At 39.8% G+C, this 13,825-nt stretch overlaps 1 protein-coding gene across 1 annotated transcript in view; it reads left to right on the forward strand.

The window, feature by feature from the left end:
- The window catches only part of HIF1A (hypoxia inducible factor 1 subunit alpha), a 31,640-nt gene extending 19,002 nt beyond the window's left edge, over positions 1-12,638 (forward strand). Inside the window, exons 5-15 of the mRNA XM_064713456.1 lie at positions 1,137-1,249; positions 2,280-2,482; positions 4,114-4,220; positions 4,407-4,554; positions 5,447-5,667; positions 5,849-6,129; positions 6,650-6,772; positions 6,984-7,396; positions 8,196-8,304; positions 10,977-11,103; positions 11,262-12,638. Coding sequence (XP_064569526.1) covers positions 1,137-1,249; positions 2,280-2,482; positions 4,114-4,220; positions 4,407-4,554; positions 5,447-5,667; positions 5,849-6,129; positions 6,650-6,772; positions 6,984-7,396; positions 8,196-8,304; positions 10,977-11,103; positions 11,262-11,413 — 1,997 coding nt within the window. The 3' untranslated portion in view covers positions 11,414-12,638. The remainder of the gene's footprint in view (positions 1-1,136; positions 1,250-2,279; positions 2,483-4,113; positions 4,221-4,406; positions 4,555-5,446; positions 5,668-5,848; positions 6,130-6,649; positions 6,773-6,983; positions 7,397-8,195; positions 8,305-10,976; positions 11,104-11,261) is intronic.
- Positions 12,639-13,825: the final 1,187 nt, after the last annotated feature.

Here is a 13,825-nt window from a genome sequence, read left to right on the forward strand (position 1 = left end):
GAGCATAACTTGTAATTGGCTCTGCAAGGTTCTCCTCTGTACTGGCAGAAACTTCGCTTAAAGCCTGCTGGTAGCAAGGGAAAAATAAGTGCTGCCAATATTGATTTGTATTAGGGTTTCTCAACTTTTTCCTCCCAAGAATGTTAATAATGTGTTTAAAAACTTGGTCCCTGTTTACTCCAAGAGTGTAAATCACCGTGGAAATACTTGGATGCATAGAAACAGCTGAGCTGTTAGTCTTGAATTTAAAAACTTGCAGTCCTGAGGAGCAACGAGCTCAAAAGGTGCTTGGTTGGAACCTCCTCATAGTGAATTACTGATGCATTTCAGTGGAAACCACCTCAACAAGGCTTCTTATTCTACATATGTTTTTCTTCTCCTCTGTTACAATTTTAATATATATTAAATTTCCAATTGGTCTCTCTTTCCTGAAATCTGGGAGTGTGGAGTTGGCTACAAACACAATCCTGATCTTAAATTATTGAAACTGGGCTGCATCAAAAGCCTCTCCTGTGAGGACAGACTGAGAGAGGGCTGGGTTTGTTCTCTCTGGAAAAGAAATGGCTCTGGGGACATCTTTGAGTCCCTTCCTGTACCTAAAAGGGCTCCAGGAGAGCTGGAAAGAGACTTTGGACAAGGGCCTGGAGTGACAGGACAGGGGGAATGGCTTCCCTGACAGAGGGCAGGGTTAGGTGATTTTTGGGGAGGAATTCTTCCCACTGAGGGTGCTGAGGCCCTGGCACAGGGTGCCCACAGGAGCTGTGGCTGCCCCTGGATCCCTGGCAGTGCTCCAGGCCAGCTTGGATGGGGCTTGGAGCAGCCTGGGATAGTGGAAAGTGTCCCTGCCCATGGCAGGAGGGCTGGAACAAGACAGTTTCTTAAGGTCAGTTCCAACCCAATCCATTCTAAAACTCTATGAAACTTCAGGTTCTTGGTTTTTTTAATCTACTTGATAGTAAGACTTACTCTAAAAAATACCATTATTAGAAGTACTATTAAAAGTATGAATTTTCTTTGTTTATTTTTTGGGTTTTCCCTTAGTCTTAGACTTCTATAACATGTTTGTGGAGGTTTTTTAATGGCTTTGGAAGATGATCCAAGTGTTTTAAGAATTGGTTTGCTTTTGCTTCTGCTAGGTCCTGTGAAAAAGGGCAAAGAGCAGAACACGGAGCGCAGCTTTTTTCTCAGAATGAAGTGCACACTGACTAGCAGGGGAAGAACAGTGAATATAAAGTCTGCTACATGGAAGGTAACTAATGCAAAGAAATATTTGCATAGTTTGGCAGCTTCCTCTTCAGATGTCATAACACTGTATTTCAACATTTTTGCTTCATGTAACGAGCTTGAATTTCACTAAGTACTTTATAATTTAATAATTCTGCTTCATTATGCTGAATTTTAATGCTGACTACATCACAGAAGTAACTGAAACAATGTTTTAAAATTAGTTTTTCAAAACTCTTTTAATGAATTTTCCATTTTAAATTAGAGGTCATTTACTTACAAACAATTATAATTACCAAATATGTTTGCATAAAGCCTTCTCTGGGAAAAAAGTACTTGACATCACTTATGCTGATCCCTGATTTCTTTTGATTTGTCACTGAAAATGTGATAGTTGAGGTCTCTCTGAAGGACTTCAATGCCATTCTTTTGAAGCTGCTGGCTCTCCCTTTTGTAACAGTTGGAACAAAAAGAGGCCAGCCTGATAACTTTCTGCAGTGAATGCATTTTCTCCTCTGGACAAAGTAACCTTTTACTGTATCCAGTGGATTATGGCTCACAGTTCTCTTTTATGATTTGAATTTGATTATTCTGGATCAAACAACTTCTTTGCTGCTCTCTGTGAACTATTTCTGCTTCAGAATGGTTAAAAGAAAACCCCACAAAATGCAAAAGTTCCTGTCTATTGAAGAATGTGTTTGATCTCTGTCATCAGCTCTGCAGAATATCTAAAATGGGGGTTTCTACTATTACCATAACTTTAAGATTTAAATTGTGGATGCCTTTTGCTGAGGCAGCTGCTCATCAGAGGTGTCATTACAGTGACTGGAGAGGTGTTCACAGAAATGCAGCAATGGCTGCTGTTGCTGAGGAAGGAGCTGGGCTGTGAACCCATCCCAGCAGTGTGGGGTGAGGAGGAGGACACTGCTCTCCTCCAGCCCTCCCTTGAGGGGTGGGGTGGGGAAGGACTTGGCTCTGGGTGTGCTGGTGGGAATAGGATTGTGTTTTCTGCCAGAGCAAACCTTGTTTCTTTCCAAACCCCAACTTCCCTGCAGGTGCTGCACTGCACTGGCCACATCCGTGTGTACGACACGTGTGGGAACCAGACCCACTGTGGCTACAAAAAGCCTCCCATGACCTGCCTGGTGTTGATCTGTGAACCTATTCCTCACCCATCAAACATTGAGGTCCCCCTGGACAGTAAAACGTTCCTCAGTCGTCACAGTCTGGATATGAAATTTTCCTATTGTGATGAAAGGTAACGTGTGTGATTTATACTGTAAAAAATCATTCATTTGAAACATTTGCAGGGCTGGTGCATGTTGGCTAGTGTTTGTTTTCTCAATAATTTGATTTATCTTGACAATGCAATCATTGATGGCATGCTTTGGGCTTTTCCTAGCTGATCAGGATGCTTTAAAAGCCAGATTTTTAGATCTAAGGAGGATACAGGGTTATCACTTTGGAATAATGAAAAGGAGAGGGACTTTTTATACAGGCAGACAGTGACAGGACCATGGTTGTAAACAGAGGGCATGTTTAGATTAGACATTAGCAAGAAATTCTTGACAAGGAGCTGTGGCTGCCCCATCCCTGAAGGTGTTCCAGGCCAGGCTGGATGGAGCTCTGAGCATCCTGTTCTAGTGAAAGGTGTCCCTGCCCATGGCAGGGGTTTGGAACAGGATGGTCTGGAAGGTGCCTTCCAACCCAAGCCATTCTGGGATCCTATGAATAAATCCTTTGCCTTCACTTAACTGCCTCTTCAAACTGGTCTTTACTATAGTGGCAGTGATTTAAATTGAAATGAGTGCATTCTTCCAGACACTGATAAAGCAGGATTTTACGTTTGTCAAAGATGGAGCATTCTGGTGACTGAAAAGAGTATGTGTGTAATACTTGTCAGATGTATTTTATTGCTACTGCTTCCATCCCCTTTCCTTCCTCAGGGGATCAGTGTCTGCTTTCTTCTGTCAAAAAAACCCCAGATGTTCAGCTGTACTTTTAATGCAATACATCTGCTGTTGAAAAATGAGATTTTGTGTTCTGGTGCAAATCAGGGGTGTAGTCAGACACATCAGACTGATTTTCCTGTCCTCTGGGAACTTAGCTTGATAAATTTGATAAATGCAAATGAAGGAAATAGCTCAAGTTTTTTTGTTTGGGGTTGGTTTCTTTTTTTTTTTTTTTTTTTTTGTTTTTAATTTGGTGTCATTTGCTTCCTTTATTTTATAACAAAAGTGAATTTCTAGTTAGTTGTTGCAGTTAGATGCAGGCAGAGGTTGATACATGGTAATTTCTGACCTCTGCAGTAACAACCTTTCTAGGACTGATGGTGTCACACAAAAGGTACTTCTTTGGTCACTTCCTGCATCTAGAATGGGGCAAAATAGAAGCACTTCCCTGGTTAGCACTGCCCTCTAGAGACTAAAGAAATCCCATTTGCCTTAAAAGCTGGCAGTGCTTGAGTGGGAAGAGTAAATCTGATTTCTAATTCCTCTTAGTTGCAGGATTAAAGCTGTTGAAGTGTATCTTTATTATTTTGTTAAATTCTCACGTTTGCCTAAGCTGGTCTGTAAGTAGCTGGTCTACCTTGAAGCAAAAAGACAAACATGTCTAAAAAGAAGGGATTTGTTTAATCCTATCCCTGCTACATGATTTATAAATACTCAGTGAGAAGTAAAATCCTATGCCTGCTGAAATTTCTCTTTTAAAGAGGCATCAAAATAGCAATTTATTTCAAAACTAAAAGTCCCAGTAAGCCAGATTTGCTGCTAATATCTGTGGAAGTGATTCTTAAGCTTTTTCTAGATGTGCAAGCATCCAAATGCTCTGGTATTTGTGCTGGCCAGTGTTTGCTTTCACATAGCAATTTTTTCCCTTGTTTTAAAGAATTACAGAGTTGATGGGGTATGAGCCAGAGGAGCTCCTGGGTCGCTCAATCTATGAGTACTATCACGCACTGGATTCTGATCATCTGACCAAAACACACCATGACAGTAAGTGAAAACTGAACTTAAAGCCCTCAAACTACAGGAGATGAGAGACAGCCCTGGGGGAAAGCAGCAGAAGAACAAGGGCTTTCTTTTAGTTGCAGATAGGAATCTGCAATGAATACTGACCTCAAACAGTTCTTGCGGGGTTTTTCTGCCTGTAATTGAAGCTGGTGTTCTTTCTGCTTTCAGTGTTCACAAAAGGGCAGGTGACAACAGGACAGTACAGAATGCTGGCCAAACAAGGTGGCTATGTCTGGGTTGAAACTCAAGCAACTGTTATATACAACACTAAGAATTCTCAGCCACAGTGCATAGTGTGTGTGAACTATGTGTTGAGGTAAGTTGAGTGGACTTCACTGTTCTTTGTCATCATTTTTAGTGAAGACCAAGTCAGATTCTGATGGCACACTTCCCTGCTGAGTGTGTTATGATGGTACTCTTCCCTACCAGTTAAATTTTTCTTAGAATACTGCCAGGCCTAGGATTAGAAATTGTATTTGAGAACAAAATGCTTTTTTGGTCTAATAATGTCAGTAGATGATATCTGCAGGTAAATGAGTGTAGAACCAGCCTCTTCTCTATGATTGGAAGCACTTGAGCATTTGCATTCTAGACAGCTCTCTAATCTTTGTCCCACGTCTGGAGCAGTTAATTCCACCAATAACTTTGTCATGGAGTCAGAGCAGCAGTAGTGGTGTCATTCTCAATCCCATCTATCTTTTTCTTCCTCAGAACTCCTCTTTTAGTTGAAAGCTTCAGCTCAGGGCAGACTGGTTGAATATTCTTCTGCAAATGTTTAATGGTCCTAAATTAGTTTTTCAAAACTTCAATGAATGTCCCAATATAAGTCTATCAAGGTATTGCACATTCATTTAAAATAAAGAAAAGCAGTTTAGGAAATATCTAACTTTTTCCTTTTTTTAAAACAACTTTTCCTTCTTCAGTTCATTCAGAAAAGCATGTTTATGTTTTTTGCTTTTTAATAATTGCACCACAATTAGTGTTTGCTTTGTCTGTTACTTTTGAGGAAAGAATGAGTAACAAAATAAATTCTTAAAGCTCTTATCCTGGTAATTTTGTGGGATATGTGTGGTGGGGTGTTTTTTGTTTGTTTTGGTTTGGGGGTTTTGGGTGGGGAGAGTGGGTGGGTTTCAACCTACAAAGCTATGAGGCCAGAACTTATTCCTTTTAGCTGTTCTTTAACCGTCATCTTCTTCTCTGTCTGACAGTGGAATTGTTCAGAAGGACTTAATTTTTTCCCTGGGACAAACTGAGTGTATGCTGAAACCAGTGGAGTCTCCTGACATGAAAATGACCAAAATATTCAGTAAAGATGACCTGGATGATACCAACAGCCTATTTGAAAAACTTAAACAGGAACCAGATGCTTTAACTGTGCTAGCCCCAGCTGCTGGAGACACAATTATCTCTCTAGATTTCAGCAGTAATGGTGGGTGTGTGTTTAAATTGGAGAGCATGTTAATTAGCAAAGTTACTTTTTATAGATTTCGTAAAATAACCTCCCAGTACCACTTGCCAAGTGGTACTTCAGCTGCTGTTTCAATTTAATGAGGTCCATAGACACACACAGTACTGTTACTTAGGTTGATGGTTTCTTTTAATTTTTATAGAGTCTGATGAACAACAATGTGATGAAGTTCCTTTGTATAACGATGTAATGCTCCCCTCATCCAGTGAGAAATTGCAGAATATAAATATGGCAATGTCCCCACTACCTGCCTCTGAAACTACAAAGCCACTTCGTAGCAATGCTGATCCTGCACTCAATAGAGAAGTTGTATCAAAGCTGGAGCCAAACACAGAGCCACTCGAACTTTCTTTTACCATGCCTCAGGTGCAAGAACAACCAACCAGCCCTTCTGATGCAAGTACCAGCCAAAGTTCACCTGAGGTGAGTTTTGTCATTTGGATATGCTGTCATTGAAATGGATGTGCTGTTGGGCCTTGTGGGGCAGATCTGTTAAAGGATGCAGCCAGGACAGGAATTGGAAATTATTTCTACCTTATGACTTAAGCTCACACCATGATCTGAGGAAACTGAGAAATTGTCATATCTTTTCATTAAAGTGAGTCTTGCAAATGTCTGCAATACTATCTGACAGAAATAAGGAGAGCTTGGGGTTGGTCTTTTTTGTTCAGTTAGTTCCGACACAGCTTCCCTAAACAGCCAAGTATTTGCAGTGAATTACTGTAGAGGCTACTTCCAGGTTTCAGTTAAGCAAGTGCTTCCCTGGTGGGGTAAATTTGAGTGTATACAGATAAATGTAAGAGTTTTCCTTTCCCATTTTAATTTTGTGCAGCTACAGCTTGGGGTTAGTTTCTACATTAGAACATTTTGCAGAGAATCTGTAGGTAACAATGCCAAGTAATGCAGTGACAGAAACCTAAAACTGTTCAAAATGTTTTCACAGCCCAGTAGTCCCAACGACTACTGCTTTGATGTGGATAATGATATGGCCAGTGAATTCAAACTGGAATTAGTGGAGAAACTCTTTGCCATAGATACAGAAGCAAAAAATCCATTCTCTACTCAGGTAATGTACAGTAACTTAGAATAAGATGATAAAGAATTTTGAATGTACTTCTTTTTAGAATGTTTTCAGGTACCTCCTTCCCTTTTTATGTAATATTTTGATTAAAACATAAAATAAGAAATTTTTGTAAGGATTTGGTAACAGGAAAAGCCTTGATGAAGTCATCACTGAGGTTTCTTCCACACTAAGTTCCCCCTCTTGTCCATTCCAGGAAACCGATTTAGATTTAGAGATGTTGGCTCCTTACATCCCCATGGACGACGACTTCCAGCTGCGCTCCTTCGATCAGCTGTCCCCGCTGGAGAGCAGCAGCTCCTCCAGCTCACAGAGTGCAGGCAGCAGCATCCCCCTGTTCCAGCAGCAGCAGCAGGGCCAGGCAGGCGGGGCCAGCCCCGAGGAGGTGAAGCTGAAGCCAGCAGAGCACGGGGATGAGGTGAAGCCGATCGTGGTCCCCTCCTCGCCCCCGCGCGGGGGCCCCGAGCCCGGCAGCGCCCCCGCCTCGCCCTACGCGGGGAGCAGGAGTCGAACTGCCTCGCCCATCAGGGCAGGGAAGGGCACGGTGGAGCAGGGGGAAAAGCCTTCTCCAGGAGCACCCAGCTTGCTAACAGTCACTCTCAATGAAAGGTATTTTAAAAGTGCAGCCTAAGCTCTGATGTCTGTTGGAGGAATTAGATATAAATTCTGTTGTGTGTTGTGTGTTCATCCTCAGCTTTCTTCACAGACATTTAAATTTGGACATGTCAAATGAGTCCTTTAATAGTAAACTCCCCTAAAGGTAATTTCATGGTAGCCTTTACCTAAGCACCTCATGTAAAAATTCTGTTCTGCTCTTGTACCTGGTGTGCAGCCTTTATAAAAATGCAGGCAATTCAGGTAGTTACACATTTTTCTGGTGCTTTCCTTGTCCACTGTGTTAGAGGTAAGAGGCAACTACAGTCTGTGCTGCAGATATCAGATGTACAGATATCTACAAGCAATAGATATTGCTTTTCAAACTAAATGTGTTTTGTGATGATCCGTGGTGCCTGTAGTACTTAGTTATCACAATAGAAAACTATATTAAGTCAACCATGAGATTTGTGATATGTAAAAGATTTATCTGTACATAGAAATATTCAGAATAGACTTTCCCTCACCCTTCCTTCCCTTTTTTCTGTTGATAGTGAACTGCTGAACTTTTATGCTTTTATTTCTGCAGATTTAAAAATTTTTGTTAAAACTCGTTCTGAGCTTCACAGCAAGATTAAAGGCTAATATTTGCTATGCTCATAGAAAATGATTGTTGAAATAAGTCAATTTATGAACAAAAAGTAGTGGAGCTCGTAAATTCAGTTCTGTGATGTTGTATATAAAAGTGTCCACGAAAGAAGAATGGCTCAAGGAAAGTAGAAACGTCTTAACAGCCTGAATCAATTTTTCTTAGATCTACTGCACTGGATGAAGAACTAAATCCAAAGATGCTAGCTTTGCATAATGCTCAGAGAAAACGAAAAATGGAACATGATGGTTCACTTTTTCAGGCAGTTGGAATTGTGAGTTTTGTTTTACCATTTTAAAATATTCACTTTTAACCTTGCAATTTCTGAAATGAGGCATCAGTGCAGACTTCTGAGTTAAACTGTTGGTAAGCACTGGAATCTTGGGATGAGAGATAATTGACAGTGAAATTTTAATAGATATACATATGCAGATGCTCCACTTTTAGTTCTCTCTTACTGTCAACTTTTCAAAAGTGCCCTCTACACCCATGTGCATTTCTTGATTAGGTAGAAGATATTCTTCTGTGAACATATGTGTTTCTTCTTTGTGCACAGTAGAATATGCACAAGTGTAAGACATCACATTTAAATGTGTAATTGCTCTATTTATTTAACTTTTGAATTCAAACTCCGTTTTCATATTTGTCAACACTGAAGATTAGTGTTCTTATGCTTCTTCCTATGCTTTTATTTTTCCATTGGGTCTGAGATTCCTTTGTTTAATCAGATAAGACCATCTGAACTGTGAGGGAAGAGAGCTCCTATAATAACCTAGCTAATGTCTATTACTGCCACTCCCTTCATGCATGCTCTCTCTAGTATTAGTGTGGGCACTTGGGAGTAGCTCATCCCCATCTGTCCCAGCTATTCGAAAGAAACTTTATAGACTGTCCTAGATTTGTGTCACTTGATAGGGGTTGTCCAGCTTGTTATTTTCTGCAAGGGCTCCTTGTCTCCATAATCTTTGTCTCTCACTGTCAATTCTCGGTATTTTGAAACCTTGAGCTTTGCCATTGCACACTGTTCTCTCTCATCTTCACTGCAAATTCCCACTTGTCAAGTTTTAAGAAGTCTTAGTTTTAATTCCTCTACTGCAGTGTAGCCTTTGAGCTTCTTTGTTTCTCTGCTGGGCCACCTCCTCGTTGTAGTCATCTACCCTATCTTACAGTGCAGGATAATTTTTCCTCTCAACTCTCCTTACTCCTGTTCTAGCTTTCCAGTCTGGGCATAAGACAAATCAGTTTTTCTATGCCATTTCTATATAGTTGTTTTCATTTGTTAAATGCTTTGCACTTCCATGCACATTTTTCTGCTGCTTCCAGAAGCCCTGTAAGAATTCACAGCTCTGCAAGAAAGGTTATTGCTTTCCACTGCCCTTTTCTCATGCAAGGGTGCTACAGCTCATAGCTTTGCTGATAAAATATTCAAAACAGCATGGAATGTTATTGAATGCACAGAACACAAGCAGTTCAGTGTGAACTGCTGGAATAGTGTTCAGGCTTCTGTGCTTAGTGCCAGTTTCATGCTTACAGGTTCAGACTTCATCTTTTGCTAAACTTTTTCTTTTGTCTGTATCTGACAAAAGTGTTACAAATATTGTGATGGTTTCTCAGAGTCAGAAGCTGAATTTCCATGAAGCTGGGTCTTAGTGAAGTTATTTTAAGAAATGCTTTTGTTGTTTGGCTTCTCTCTCCACAATGGATTTCTGGGAGGATATACAGGCCTTTCACACAAGCAGAAGAAAAATTATGTTAAATCCAGGCTTAGAATACATGCTGTTCTAGGGCTGTACAAACACTTGCCACAAATTTTTAGCTCTAGGGAAGTGGGATGTATTTTGCAAGAGTGAAAATAAGTGAAGACCAAAGTAAAATATTACTTTAGCTTCCTAGAAAACTGGAGAATTAGACAAGGACAAGATATAGTAAGATGATAAAATATTGTGCTATAGTGAGGTTATAAAATAATTATATAAATCATTACACTGGAACAGTTACAAGCCAAATCTTTCTTAACATGTAGGGCTGGAATGCATTCTTGGTAAAAAATCATCAGCAGCAATGTAGGTGACTAATCTTACTATGAACTGCAGCTCTGAGTTAACTATAACTTCTACTATACAGCTGCTCCTTGACTTACACAGGTGTTTTACAACCTGAAAACACATGTTCCTCACTATTTTGAGGGAAATGGCAGTGTTGTGAAATACCTTCTCCTCTTTTTGCAGCAGTCAGTGTCACTAACAAGACCAAACTTTGCAGATTCAAGTACTTTTGCCAGCAGACTTGATACTAAGATGGTGCTTTTTCTTTCCATCCCATCTGTTTCAGTGGCAGCTTCTTCTTCCTTATCCCAATTACATGAATCCTTTACAGCTTCCTAATCTCCATATCTTCTGTTCTGCTGTCAAAACTATATGCTAAGGAGCCATATCTGCACTAGGCTGGTGTAGCACTGTATTTTTCACAAGGCTTGGTTGGGTGGCTTGGTGGCAATAACTGGAGTGCAAGCAGAATTTACATCCTAAATGTGTAGATAGAATCGACCTGCTGAGGCTCCTGACTCTCCTGCCTACACTGTTAATTCCAGTGCAGAAAGCCATTAGAGACTGCAGTGAAAACCTGATGCTTACTCACCCCAGAGCAGTGGTAATTAAATGGGTGTGTTTGTGTACATGTACACGCTAATCTTGAGCCTGGTACCTGATGATAACCAGGATTTTGTAATTGTTTTCTCTAAGGGAAGTCAGGTCTTGAAACCTGATTCAGTCTTCTGTTAAATAATTTTCAAGTCAATGTACTTGGAAATTCTGAACCAAATCCACTTTAAATTGTAACAATGCCATATTAGTACTTAGTGACAGGAACTGTTCATTTGGAAGAGGGATGTGGAGGGTTATAAAGCTATAATATTCACTAAAGGAGATTAATTTTATTTCTTTCTAGGGGTCTTTATTCCAGCAGACAGGTGACCGTGGAGGAAATGCATCACTTGCTTGGAAACGTGTAAAGGGATGCAAAACAAATGGTCACAGTGGAGTGGAGCAAAAGACAATCATTCTACTATCAACTGGTTGGTATCTTCCTTCCCTAGGCAGAGGGGGTGGAGGGGGCTGTGTGAAAGAGAACAGAGACTCCAAAAGTATCCAAACATAGCTCCTTGTGAACAGCTCTAGGAGAGGTTAAGCATGGTGAATAAAGTGCATTTTTCTCCTTCCCCTCCCTCTTTAGACATAGCAAGTAAACTTCTAGGGCAGTCGATGGATGAGAGTGGACTCCCCCAACTCACGAGTTACGACTGCGAAGTAAACGCTCCCATACAGGGCAACAGAAACCTGCTACAGGGGGAAGAACTGCTCAGAGCTCTGGATCAAGTTAACTGAGCTTTCACAAAACTTGCTCCTTTTTTGGACACTGGTGAATCATCACCTAAAGCAGTCTATTTATATTTTCTATATCTGATTTTAGAAGCCTGGCTACAGTACTGCACTAATTCAGTTAGTTCAGTTTTGATCCCCTTTCTACTTATTTTGACAGTCTTTTTAATATGTTCTTTATGTAACAATAACTCAAACTCTAGTGCATTTTTATAATTCTTTGGTACATACACTTTTAAGTCCATTACATTTAAAACACACTTGCAATAGCAGCTTTGAAATATGCACCTGATTAAAAAAAAAATATTTATTTTTTGGCTGGGGAGTTGGTCACCAAAACTTATCATTAGTAAAATGTCAACACAGGAAAAACTGGCAATACTTCCATCCTGCTTTTCATAGGTAGTTGGAAGACTTGTGCTCTCTTACTCTTTATGTTCAAGTAAGTTTTTTATGTTAATAGTTTTTATAAGAAACAACAATGCTTTGCAGCGGTGCATTGTAGCCACAATCGCACAATATATTTTCTTAAAAAATACCAGCAGTTCCTCATGCAATATATTCTGCATTTATAAAAACTAGTTTTTAAGAAGAATCTTTTGTTTGCCTATGAAAACATGTTTAAACCTGGATTATGTCATTATTTTAGTCACGTTGTAATATAAATTGTTCTTAAATGCTGTCTTATGCTTTTGACTTCAGTGGGTGTGGTTAGTCAAAGGAAAGGCTTTATCTGGAAAGGGCTAGCAGCATTTTCTTTGGATACGTTCTCAATTTAGAGAAAGTTTGATGTTCTTAAAGTAGTCACTTTGCCAGCTTAAAAAAAAATCCCTGCCTGTAGTTGTTGAAGTTAATGCTAATATTGTGTATGATCTTAAATCTAAATGTTCAGCTTACCCTGTGTGGTATAGGTGATATTTCAAGCAGATTGTAAAACATCTTGCATTGTTAGCAAACTTTTATCTAGTACATCATTGAGTTGCTCAATATTTTGATGTTTTGGTTTTATGCACCTTGTTGCTATTAACATCCATATGTTTTCATGTAGATTTCAATAACTTGAATATATTTAGAAGCCTTTTTATTTAGAAATATATAGTTGTCACAAACATCTTATTTTCCTATATGTACTGTACAAAACCTTCATTCACTCATTCTTTTTGCTCTTTGTGGTTGGATCTAACACTAACTGTATTGTTTTCTTACATCAATAAACTATATGTGGACCAGGCCCCCTTGGGGAGTGTGTTATCTGAGAGAAATGAGATAATTTATATTTTTGTTAGTGGTTATTGTTCATCCGTGTTCCCTTTTTAACTTAGAGTTGATTGGAAACTACTGCTTCCTTCTTTTGATTGTAACATCTCTGCATTCATTCTTTGAGCCTGTTCAGTCCTGAAGTCTCCCAGACAGTGTTGTACCACTCGCCAAAGACCTTACACTTCTCAACCTGTAATCACAGCAGTGAGCAAACCTGGCAGCAAGGAGGCAGCATCTTTGTTTTACTTTAGAGCAGAAAGAATTCATCTTTATGAACAGCTTAAAGGCTTGTCTCTGGAAGCTTTATCAAGGTAACACAGGAAAGCAGGAAAAGGTAAAATTGACAAGGGTTATTGGTCTGAGATGGATTTCTATCACAAAATTCCATGATTAGAAAATTAAGCTGGTACTTGATGAAAGTTATTCCACATTTTTGTGCTGTTGACCCAGTGACTTTCCTTATTTTGCTGTCATAAAACACAATGCTACTGGTAACCCTGTGTTGTGTAAATATGGTCAAGATATTCTGTGCATTCTCCAAACCATTTTTACAAAACTTATCTCAATATAAGTAATCAGCCATGGAGTGTCACAGGAGTTACTTTGGTTTTATGTTGTAAACTTTTTGTTTTCATTGCACTGTTTTGAAATCAATGTCATAGTATGTAAGCATAGCCTGTTCTCCAAAATTACTGTTTCACTGAAAGGAGCACTTTCCAAACTGCCACAACTCTATGAAACTAAAAGGACACTATTAACAAAAAATGATAAGGCACTGGCAGCAGAAGATAGTTGCACACTTGATAAAGTTTTGAGTAGAAGCTACACAGAGAGGAGAAGGTGGGGCAGGCAGCTGCAGCTGAAACTCCATGCAGAGAACATTTTCACTAGTGAACATTTTTAATGCATTTTTAATGGCTAAAAGCAGCAGAGCTCCTCCCTGCCTGCTGTGTCTGGGCTGGCATTCTTTCTATGGCATTTCTTCCTGTGTCAGCAGTTAGGAGGTTTAAATAGTGAAGTTGGGTTAAGCCCCTGCTGTTTAGGGCCTCCCTCCTGCTTTAGCCCTGCATGGATTGATGTGGAGTTTCTGTGGGAGTCTTGCAGGCAGGTGAAAAGTGCAGCTGGCTTCTACTTTTGAACTGCCCCACCAGACTCTGA

The sequence above is a fragment of the Zonotrichia leucophrys genome, chromosome 5 (assembly GCF_028769735.1).
Source record: "Zonotrichia leucophrys gambelii isolate GWCS_2022_RI chromosome 5, RI_Zleu_2.0, whole genome shotgun sequence".
In the NCBI taxonomy this organism is placed as follows: domain Eukaryota; kingdom Metazoa; phylum Chordata; class Aves; order Passeriformes; family Passerellidae; genus Zonotrichia; species Zonotrichia leucophrys.